The sequence below is a fragment of the Sinohyriopsis cumingii genome, chromosome 13, assembly GCF_028554795.1.
Source record: "Sinohyriopsis cumingii isolate HCF-2022 chromosome 13, ASM2855479v2, whole genome shotgun sequence".
NCBI classification, from domain to species: domain Eukaryota; kingdom Metazoa; phylum Mollusca; class Bivalvia; order Unionida; family Unionidae; genus Sinohyriopsis; species Sinohyriopsis cumingii.
This window is the reverse complement of record NC_142973.1, coordinates 14,012,306-14,024,629: the sequence shown is the minus strand read 5'-3', so window position 1 is coordinate 14,024,629 and position 12,324 is coordinate 14,012,306. Positions and strand designations below refer to the sequence as shown.

The 12,324-nt window shown below is 34.5% G+C and overlaps 1 protein-coding gene across 2 annotated transcripts in view; it reads left to right on the top strand.

The window, feature by feature from the left end:
- Positions 1 to 12,324, top strand: part of LOC149784961 (serine/threonine-protein kinase BRSK2-like) — a 250,696-nt gene that overhangs the window by 202,256 nt on the left and 36,116 nt on the right. For both annotated transcript variants that reach the window (XM_089978615.1, XM_089978614.1), the window contains exon 15: positions 6,172 to 6,214. In XM_089978615.1, the coding sequence (XP_089834741.1) occupies positions 6,172 to 6,214 (43 nt within the window). The remainder of the gene's footprint in view (positions 1 to 6,171; positions 6,215 to 12,324) is intronic.

The window sequence follows — 12,324 nt, the reverse complement described above, 5'->3', positions numbered from 1 at the left end:
GCACATACCCACCAGATCTGATGCCACATTATGTATTAACAGGTGTGGGCCTGTGCAGTTTGCAGTTGGACTTGTTTTATAAGCAGGTATAGATGGTACATCAGTAGCTTAGTGCTGTTTTTACCATAGTGCATTAAACCAAAAGTTGTGTTCCACAAACACTACATTTTAATAGAGCTCAACATCAAGATAGAGGAGTACTATAGTAGACACCTTGTATATTCATTCATTCATCTGTCCGTCCATTCATATTTGTTGTAATTAACATACATTGGTAGCTCAGTAACCTTCTGAGATCATTCAGTGTCATTTAGAAATAAGACTGCCTTTTAAAGATTTCATCCATCCAACTTTCTTTATGAGCCCATTACAACTTTTAAGGATGTCATCTTTCTAAATTCCTGTATGACAGGTTCACAGTCAAATGTTTTAATGTTTTCATCTTTCCAACTTCCCTTATCACAGAAGTTCAAAGCCCATTCTTTCCAACTTCTGATATGACAGGTACAAAGCCCATTGTTTTAAAGATTTCATCTTTACAACTTCCATTATAACAGATGCACACTGTTCATTATGACAGAGGTACATTGTCTATTATGGCAGAGGTACACTATTATGACAACGTACACAGCCTTTTCTGTGGTTAATTTTTGATCTTCAGAGTAGTAGTGTGTGTGTGTGTGTGATTTGGATTTTTAACTTAGCTTTGACAAGTTTTCATCATATCACTACAATGTCTGCAGTGTGACAGTTTATAGTGATGTCTAGCAATGGTGCATCATGCCGCAGACATTTAGCATGATGTTCCACCCAGTCACATTATCCTGACACCAGGCCAACCACTCCTAACTCTAACCTCTTAATGCTGAGTGCCAAGCGAGGCAGTTGTTAGTACCATTTCTGTAAGTCTTTGGTATGACTTGGCCAGGATCAAACCCATGACTTACCACATCCAAGGCAGACTCTCTAACCACTAGGCCACCGGAGCAGTACAAAAAAATATATATATATATATAAATGGAGCGATCTTCACAGTAGCATTTTCTTGTATGAATATTTTAGGGTAGATGTTGCCTTTAATTGGATAAGTTTGAAGTCTAGGACTAACAAGTTGCTAAAAACTTCAATATATCCGAAAAAATTTGAAGATAATTCCATAAATATTTCAGGTCTGACTTCTTGATTTGTACAAAAATTCAACAAAATTTTGTCAGCATGTGCTTTTCTAGGGATAATGATTTATAGTGATTGCGTATCAAGTAAAAGTATGAGTTTTTGACAATGAATTCCAAGTTGGAGAACAATTAACCATTTGAACAATAAATACCTTCATTAAGGTTTGTTTGCACATAGTCTCAAGGCTTGGAAGAAGGAAATAGAATGGGCATTTCTAGTCTCAACTGGAATACTATTCCAGAGCAAAGGTGCAGATTATTGGAAACTTTTTTAAAATAAGTCCTCATTTGGTTTGGGAATTTTATACTGTTTGGTATGGTAGACATGGATTGCAGGTGGGGAGTATTGCCAGGTAGCCTATACTGCAATAGTGATTGTAAATATTCAGGAGCACTATTATGGGATATCCTTTACATTAATTTGGCTTTTCTCAAATAGATTCGGTCTTTAATAGGTAATAGTTTTAACTTACTAGCTATTCTCCTTGCTTTCTTTCTGGATTGATATTAGCCCAAATACTCCTTTTTGAAGATGTGCCAGCTTTGCTGTTTTTATCAGTTGATTTACCCCATACTGTATAAATAGTTTTCTGTGCCTTTCAGGGAGAAAATGTCTTATCCTACTGAGAAGCCATAAACTTGAATTGACCTTTTTACTGATATGTTTGATACGTTCAGCCTGTGATAGGTTATCATCTACCAGAACACCAAGTAGTCTATCATGACAGACCATTTGCAAATTTTTATCCTTCCATGTCAGACATAGTTCATCACCATCAAGATTTGTCATTTTTTGCTGTGTTGAGATAAGTAATATTTTAGTTTTACCAGTATTTACCACCATGCCATTGCATGTGCACCAGTTTTCCAGTTTGTTCAGGGCATTCTGTAAAGAAATTTCATGTTCATGCTTTGTGTTTTGGATGTCTGACAATGTTGTCATCTGCATAGAGATCTGTAGATGAAATTTAGTCCCTTACTATAAAGGGGTTGGTCATTAATAAGTAATATAAATAGTAATGGACCTAGAATTGATTCTTGTGGTACTCCATATCTAATTGTTCCAGGTTCAGACAGAACATTATTTATATAAACATGTTGTGTTCTCTCATTTAAGTACGAAGTAAACCATCTAACTGTGCTCTCATCACATTGGTAGATTTTCAGTTTCTTCTGAAGGATTTCATGATCCACCATGTCAAAAGCTTTTCCTGAAATCTACAAATACAGATCCTATTATTCTACCTTGATCAAATGCTTGAAGGTATTTATCAGTTAGGGAGATCAAGGCAGTCTCACATGAATGTTTCTGTCTAAAGCCTGATTGATTAGGGTGTAACAGCAAGTGTTTGTTTAACTATGACACAAATGAGTCCTGGACATGTTTCTAATAAATTTTGACAAGTTTGGTAGTATTGAGGTTGTCCATAAGTCATCAGCATTATCCTTAGAACCAGTTTTGTGAATAGGAATTACTTTTGCAGTTTTCCATATTCTGGGGACAGATGAGGTTGCAATACTTGATAATAATTGATTATGAATGTTATGCTATCTAAAATAGCAGAGACAGAAGATTTAATGAGTCACGGACCAATCTGATCAAGTCTTGTAGCCTTCTTGGCATCAGGTTCACTGAGACATTTTTAACAAAGTTTTTTGAAACATACCTCCTTAGAGATTTTGTTGCTGCAGAACTTTTTCAGTTCTTTCAAGTTGTTTTCTATCACTGGTTCTTTTAACTTTGTGGTAATGTTGGTGAAAAAATCATTGAAAACATTTGCAGTGTCATTGTCATCAGTGACTATATGGTATCATTTACCAGAAGTGAGTGAATTTTATTTGTCTGATCTTTGTGTGTTCCTCCAGTGAGTTCATTGAAGACTTTCTGAATGGAGCTTGTGTTGCTCTTTTTGTTTTCAAGCAATAATTGATAATAAGTCTTTTTAGCTTTTTTAATCATACTTGTTTTTTTTATTTCTCCATACTTTTATATTGTGCATGGTTTCCCTTTGCCTTGAATTGGTCTCATGTTTTCATAGCATCTAGGATTTAAGTAGTATTTAGCCAATTAGGTTGGATTTCATTCTTTGCTTTCATTGGGGCATGCTTGGAGACTACATCCATAAATAAGTCAGTCCACACCGTCAGAGCTTCATCTGTGTCTTCCAAATTTAGGATCATATTCCATGGAACTTTATATAGGTCATTGAGAAATTGTTCTTTATTACAATTTTTGAATGATCTGTAAGTGTTACTTTTGTGTGTATTTTTCTTATTTCTCTTGCATTTAACCTTTCTTGTCAAAAAAGTAGGATCGTGGTCACTAAGACCAACATTTGGTACACACAAGCCACATTGTCAGGTGGGTTGGTATAAATGTGATCAATAAGAGTGCCTGACTTTTCTGTTACCCTTGTGGACTCATTTACCAGCTGGACTTGGCCTAATGATTCAATAAATTCCATCCATTTGTTCCTTGTTTGAGTATTGAGAAGGTCCTTATTTATATCGCCAAGTATATATGTTTCTTTTTCCTATGCAAGAACATTTTCCATTTGTTTCAAAAAGTTATCATTCCAAATTGCTTTGGAGGAAGGTGGCATATAAATGAAACCAACTAGGAATGATTTTGCATTATTTTGAGAAATTTCCACCCAGATACTCTCACTTTCATGTGACTCCAAGTCAAGTCACCTTTCTGCATTTACATCTTTTCTAATGTATACAACAAGACCTCCCCCTGCTGTCTCTCTGTCCCTGCATAATGGTTTACTGTAGCATTGACAGTGAAATAGATTATCATTGTGGTTAGCATTTAATTTGGTTTCAGTGAGTTCTAAAACATGTATATTATTTTCCTTGGAAGACAACATTAATTTAATCTGCTCTGTTTTTCCCACTATACCTTGTACATTAAAGTGAAGTGACCTATGTTAAAACCTTTTGTATTTGGTTTCATATTATATGTATGTCATCATGCAATGGGTTACTCATTGAGATTGTCTCCATACTACTTTTATCATTCTGACATCCTATTTCCATATTTAAATGTTCATATATATTAGCATCTTCAGAGTCACATACAGACCTTGAAAATCCGTTAACTTTTGCATTTACAGTAGTGTCCATTGAATAGCTAGAGTCAAGAGCCTCAATAGATACATTTAGATTTGTTATAAAGCAAGCACTGGCATTCTCCTCTTTGCCAGCTTCCTAATATTTCTAATACATTGATTGACAGAGTCTTTGTTTGTGTCCAAATTTATGGCATCTGAAGCTGTCAGAGTGTTTTTCTCTTGTGTTCTGTAGATAGTACCATTTTGAACACTTGAACTGCATGAAGTCATGCAAGGTTCTGAATCCAAAATCTGTTTTACAGACTCAGACTTTTGTGGATCTATATGCACAGTACACTGTATTTATTATGTTTGAGCCTCAGGAATTCTAGTCAGCCATATTGGATAACTCCAAATCATCATCTGTACCATTGTTTTCATTTTCACTCTGACTTTCCTGCATGGGATTATTTGTGTGGCTCTGATCTTCAGGTACATCAGACATACTAAAGCCAGAGAATGATGCAGAAAAGGTTGAGCTATGTGTGCTGAGTAAGGAACCTACAAGGCCGGTATTTAAATATGTTTCCATGATTCTGATATTTTCAGCTTGTTCATAACAGTGATAGAAAGCATACTATGAAATCTTTATATATGACTAGCACATATCCATCGACTTTTGAAAAAGAAACTTGCATAATGTGTTTGAGTTGGTATCATCTGAAGTTCAGATATGGTAGATGTAGTTCAATTTCTAATTAATCCACTTTGGTAGCCATCTTGGATAATGGCTACCAAAAATCCTTTGTTTTGAACAGGTTTCCAAATTCACTTGAATAAATGAAAACTTTCACATTAAATTTCACTTACACTAACTTACCGGTAATATTGTCATAAATCCACAGTATAAAATATGGCAGTAGGTATTAGCATAATTAACACCAGTTTTTACACCAAGTTCATTGAATATTGAGTGGAGCTGTGTTAGAACCATCCATTCATGGCAGCCATCTTGTCTTGTCATTTGCTCCAAATGTGTTATTATCTTCAAGGTTACTCCTGCACAAAATATTCTAGACATGACGATTATATTTCCAGATGTTAACTTAAGTTCTAGAGGACATAAATTAGATTTAGTACATTTATTCCCCCTTGGCCCAGTGATGGATTCCAGTTGATTTTTGGGCTCATAGCTGCAAGGTCAAAGCCAGTACTTTTGTTTTCCAAATGGTAACTTCAGCACTACACATTGCATTTGTACAAAACTGTCCACGTGTTTTCCTCTGCCATAAGAAAGACTGCTATTGATGGAGGGATCCATGTTACTAAAAATAGATTTTCTTTCATATGTCATTCCTGACATGTGCAAAAGTTCTCTTCAGTCAATATCAGTGAAATTTGACATATTATAATCCAGTTGTGTAAGAAAGAGCCCTATATATTAGGGACTTGTAGTTTGAAGTTCAACATCAATATTACCAAAAAGAGAGTTCACCCTTGCATTTTATTTCTGGACAATATTGAACTTGTATAAATGAAGGAAACTTGATATGTTTCCAAACTGATGAAGTTGGACCATGTATGGGTTTTTTTCATGTGTACATGAAATACTCTTGTTTCTAAGCTAAACATCTGAAAGATTCTCAGAATGCAGTGTGAGGGATGTGTAAGATAGTCATTAACCTTTGTGAGATGTGTTATCGTCTACAATAGGAATCACAGTTACCTCTCAGAAATATTAAACTTTCATAAAATATTTTTCATATGCCTCATGTTAGTTCCAAATAATTTTTGTCACCATGATAGCAATCAAAGCAAATTTTATAGGTATCACTTTGTTCTGTCTCTATCTGGACCTCTACCAAGGGGAAAAAAAATGTCATCTTAATTTTTTTTCAGTTTGTTTTCCTCCACTTATATATAATCATCTTGCATTTCAGTGCCTACAGAGGAGGTTTCCATGACACCGGAATCCTCACCTGAGTAAGTGCAATTCATAATTCACTTAGTATTTTATTCATAGAATGAATGGTACGTGTTGAAATGTGATTGAAAACTTCCACCCCAAGAATTGGGAATAAGGCTACCCCACTTGGCTGCGTGGGTCACAGTTTAAGTCCTTGATTCTGCCCAAAATTGTATCCAGCCTGCAGTGGAATTTATCAAATCTGTGCATCAGATTATTTTCCACTAACTCGGAAAGAGTGATAAAAAAGTAAATAATTTGTATGTAGTAGTAGGTGCACGTTGTGAAAAAATTTGAACATAGTCAAACGGCAAAAGAATTTGCAGAAATTCATGCTTTAAGTGATGGAGTGAATTCATTTATTTTACCATAAATATCACATGGCTTTCTCACAGGTGTAAACTGTATAATACATCTGTAAACTGTGTAACACATGCAAGATAATACCCATAACTTTTCTTGATCGAATGCATTCTGTAAGAATCCAGCAAGGCTTAGCACCAGTCTGGAAATACAAGGTATCACATGTCACTAGAATAACACAAACCAAATTGGTGGTACCAAATTGGTGGTATTCCATCAGACAGGATAAGGGTTTAATATCAATGGCTTAAACTTTGTAAGGCAGAGACCAGGCTGAAGGTCTGCCAGTAAATTCTGATCCCACATGGATATTTCCATATCCTGTACCAATGATTTTTCCCCACATGGATATTACCCGATCATTTACCAATGAATTCTGATACCACATGGATATTTCCCTATCCTGTACCAATGATTTCTGGTTCCACATGGATATTTCCCTATCCTTTACCAATGAATTCTGATCCAACATGGATATTTCCATATCCTTTACCAATGATTTCTGACCCCACATGGATATTTCCTTATACTTCACTAGTGAATTCTGACCCAGCATGGATATTTCACTATCCTGTGCCAGATATGGATTATTTTTCTGTAATTTCTGTATCAGGTAATGTTAAGATCATAAAGATGTATGCATTTCAGTTTATTACAAGTTTAATTTGCATTTTTTGCAGTAAAAGGTGTACATCAGTTATACACCTTAGGGTACTCATTTACCTTACTGTAAGTACTGTAAAAACTGCCATGAGCAACCTCTGCTTTGAGTGGCCACCTGTCATTTCCAAACCACAATCATAATGCACAGATCGATTATATTATATAAATGCTCTGTCTTGAGCGACCACCTGCTGAACGTGACCAGCAACCGTGATGTCTTGGCAAAATATGCATTTCGACACTGCTAAGAACAACCGCATTGCAAAAACGAGGATAAACTCCACCAACCTTTATTTAATCCCTGTAAGAACAACTGCTCATATCATTCTAAATAAATACAAAGAAAAACTTAAAACATAGGCTGGCCACCAATGTCTAAATTATTTGAGCTATGCTTATTGTTTCTGTCGTAAACCAGACTAAAGTATATGTATATTATTTTCTAGTCTGGTTCCCTGCTTTGTATGCTCCCTGTGTTGTTCTACACTATTCCTATTGGGGTGAGCAATGCACGGAACATACAAAGCAGGGAACGAGACTAATTATTCCCGCAATTAGCCTGCTTCCCCGCCTTATCATAGGACCCGGCATCCCTATGAATGACTGTATTGTGAGAACAGACACCACTGAACTGTATGAAATTGTTACTGCGACTGTTTGATAGTAACGATTGTTCTGATTAAAAACAAACATAAAAAGAATATTAAAAAAAGCATTGTTGATAGCAGTGATAGATGCAACAGTCTGTAGACCAGGCTAATGTACATGTCACAAATTGCCATTGTATTTGCCAAAGTTGACGTAGTGGTCACTTATATTGTTTGTCTTTAGAGTTAATCCGTATCATTAATTGTTAGATATGTTATGCACATGTATAGATTTTTCATATTTTCCCAAAGCCCAGTCAAAACCGTCTTTACGTTCAGTATTACAAGTGAGCAATAATGATTTTAACACCTAGAACCTTAATAACAATGGATGAACCTCCAACTAAAAAGAGACAAATTTTAAGGCTGGAGAAAATAATTATTGTAACTGAAAGAAGTGAAAAAGAGCAGACCACTCGCAAAAAAGCAGTTTAAACGTTGGTAAAACAAATTTTGGTTGTTATAAAGGAAAAGGAGTAATTCAGAAATGAGATCATATGCTAAACTATGTGACCTTCAGATGTAAATGTGATTTCATGTTTAATGATTTAAGTATATCTTTATTGCCATATAATTTTGTTTTTAGATGATTGCATACAATATTTTAGCAAGAACTTTTAATAAAGAATAGAATATATGTACAGTGATTGTGGTTATTTTTCTTGAAGTTGTTCTGAAACTGGACTTTGGAAACTTGTTTTTTTGTATAAACCTGCTATGAGAGACCACCTGTCTTGAGATATTGCTTTTTGCTGGTATAAGAGGCAGTCTCTCATAACAGGTTTACTGTACAAAAATTGTCATTGCTCAATTTAACAGAAATTTTCTTTTGAGATTAGAATGATGGTGTGAGACAGTTGGATTGTTGAAAATTCTGGTTTCTATACGACCACATCTGTAGAGGTGGAGATTTAAAGGAATCCTCGTGACCATCTGTTGCAATATTTTATGAACACTGCAAGTGCCATGGTTTGTACCTCACTCAACCATCTGTAGAGACAGGAGTTCATAGAAATCCTCATGACCATCTGTTTCATATGATTATGGACACAACTAGTGCCATATTTTGTACTTCACCTGGCCAAAAGACCATATGAGTTTGTGACAGTCTTCCCATCGTTATTTGCTAATTTCCACTTCAGAGGCTTTTGATACAATTTTAATCAAACATGGAATATAGGTTGATGTCAGCGACATGTTGGACAAGTTCAGATATGAGCACTTTCTGTGTATATTAGTGAAGTGATCTTGCATCTGATTGAGCTTGCTACCACTCTGGAGTCCATATTTCTGACCTGATTTTGATCAAGCTGGGAATGCATGTTTCTATCATCAAGGTTTTAGACTGTGTCAGTTATGAGTGAGATCCTTGCATATTAACTTGATTTGGCACTTGTTACCACTCTAGAAAATATTTTTAAACAGATTTACCGCTCTTGAGATTGTAGTTTTGATCCAATTGCAGGTAAACTTGGTAAATAGACATAAGTCATTAAGAAATTCCAGTGAATTTAGTATGAGCAAGATCTGTGCATATTAATGAAATTAGCACAGTTAGAAATACTTCTCAAATCATATGCAATATAAACAGTTTTTTTTATATATATACTTTTAAAATATTTGTTCTCTATATCTCTAGTGTGAATCAAGCAAGGGACATAACCCACATGAACTATTGAGAATGATAGATCTGTAGTAGAGTTCTCACCCTTGAAACAGGAAACCCAACTGTAAAAATATGCATTTCAGAATACAATATGGGATTAAATAAAATAATTTGCTATTTATAACTGGAGAAAAAGTATAAAATCAAATTACTGTTTAGGAAATGTACCTATAAATTACATTTTATCAGACATGTAAAATGGGTGTAGTGACATGATACAGAGTTTCTGAAGATTCTTGGCATGAGTTGCTTTCTTTCAGTACTATGTAAGCCTGCTTAGTGAAATGGTCAACTGTTATGTATGCCAGGTGAGCAGTAGAGTTTGCCCTTTTCAGCAATGGAGATTGCTCTTTTGTCTTCCAGCTGATTAATGACAGAATCTTGTGAACTAAACTAGTCTCTGATTGTTTATAGTATTGCTGTGATAACCTATTTGGGTCATATTTTGAAATCCAATCGGTCAGATAATGAGGATATGATGAAACATTACCGATTTTTGTGTACTCAAACAAACATGCTTCTACGTGAATTTAAGAATTGTTCATTGAATATCAAAATTAGATTATTCAGATCTTACTGCTGCACTATGTATTTTGCTCCTCTGTGGACAAACTTTAGTGAATGTATGAAACGAAAACTAGTTATTGGTTATAATAATAGTCTTCGTTTTCTATTAGGTCTTCCTAGGTGGAACAGTGCCTCCAACATGTTTGTAAATTAGAATGTATTCAGTTTTGATGAAGTAATGAGAAAGTATGTTTTCTCAATGATGACAAGAATATCTAATAGTAAGAACTGTATATTGAAATCTCTTTGGAACTATGACATTCATTTAAATTCTCATATTATTAGTAGATGGAACAAATTACTCTTTAAATGTGCCATTTAATGTCATTCTTAAGAATGCATAGCACAATTAATTGTTGTAGATGGATATGTATACTTGTATGTATGATATATATGTTCTTTTATGTTTACAATGTTTTTATTTTATAATTATATTTTAATTTAGAGGTATGGACTTTGTATTCTGAAATAAAGAATTCTTATCTTATCTTAATAATCATGAAGGTCATCCGAAGATACACATTTCATCCAATCACTTCACTCACACAACTTTCATGTTAATTATTGTGCTTTTGATCTTGCAGCAGGTTGATAGAATCTCAAGAACATGACATTTCTGACAGGATTTGATTGATTTAAAATGGTACATACTATAATCATCTGAAGATATATTTATGCTTATGTCATTTTTGGATTTATTGCTACTTTTTACTTACAGCTGGATGTAAAGTATGACAGTATATTGTGATTGCATTTTTTTTATTGGGTCACCATCAAACTTTGTACATATCATCTTCACTATCTGTAGATTCTCATACCAACAAAGCACTGTGCTCTTGCAATTTATGTAAAGAGTTATTGCCCCTTTTTGGCCTGCAACTGAATTTAAGGTGAAATGGACTCTTGTGAATTCAATGTAGCTTACATATTTTTATTGACCATTGTAAAACTTGTTACATATTATGATTGTTACTTCCAGATACACATATTGATAAATCTTCTTGTCTCATTTGGGTTATTTTAAGAGCTGTTGATGTTTTCTTTATACTTACAGCCAGATTGAATATGTCAGTGGTTTTCAGTGTATTGCTGTGAAGCTTAGGACACATTATGGTCATCTTCATACATGTACTTTTACTAATCATGGTACTGATGCTATTTTCAGAAGAATTATGCACTTTTTATGTGCCTGTCTTACGTGGCGTCATAATGTCATATTATCTGTCTGTGGGTTTGAGTCTCGAATTCAGCCAATGTTGGCTGGCCAGCATGTATTGCCTATCTTGTGCTGAAAAATGGCATTAAATTCTACAACAACAACACCTGTCTGCCAGTTATCAATTTCATTTCTGCACAATAACTCCAGTTCTCCACCATCTACAACCTCACAAACTTTGTGGATGGCTTGCATTTGTTTTAATGAAGAACTAGGCTCAAAAACGCATAGGTCAAGGTCAATGTGATTGAAAGAAGAAAAATGTTTTATGCATGATAACCTACAGTTACTAATTGTGTGGAAGGTTTGCAGCTGGGATAAGAAACAACTATCAATACAGGCTTAAAAGGTCAATGGTCAAGGTCAATGTGACTGAAAGAAAAAAATATTTCTGCACATTAACTTGAATTTTGCTTCATCGACAGTTATCAAATTTGATGGATGACCTGCAATTGGGAAAGAAAGAAACCTATTGATTTTAGAGTCAAAAGGTCAAAGGTCACTGTATATGAAATAAGAAAAGTTGTTTATACACAATACAAATTTGTTCTTTATAAAATAACTCCAAAAAAACTTGGTGTAAGGAAGAAGCTTTTTGATTTTGGTCTTGAAAGGTCAAGGTCAAAGTTGTACACACAACAGTATTAATCACAGACCTGAGTCATACTTTGTGAATGGCTTGCACTTAAGGTAAAGAAAAAGCGTATTGATTGGGGGGGGGGGGTAAAATCAAAGGTCAATGTCACCAAAAGAAGAGTAGACTATTTAACATGTGGTGGACATACAATGTGACATTAACAGTATTCTCTTTTTAATAATCTTATCTCCATTATAGTGGCAGGAGTACAATATAGGAGACATGTATGTTAATTATATATCTATATAGGGTTAACAGTACATCAGCACAATGCTGGCTATATAGTGGTAATTACATTTTGGTATCATAAAAATTCATACAAAACAAAGATGAAGAAAAAATAGAGTAAAATCTATAAAGTAAGAAAG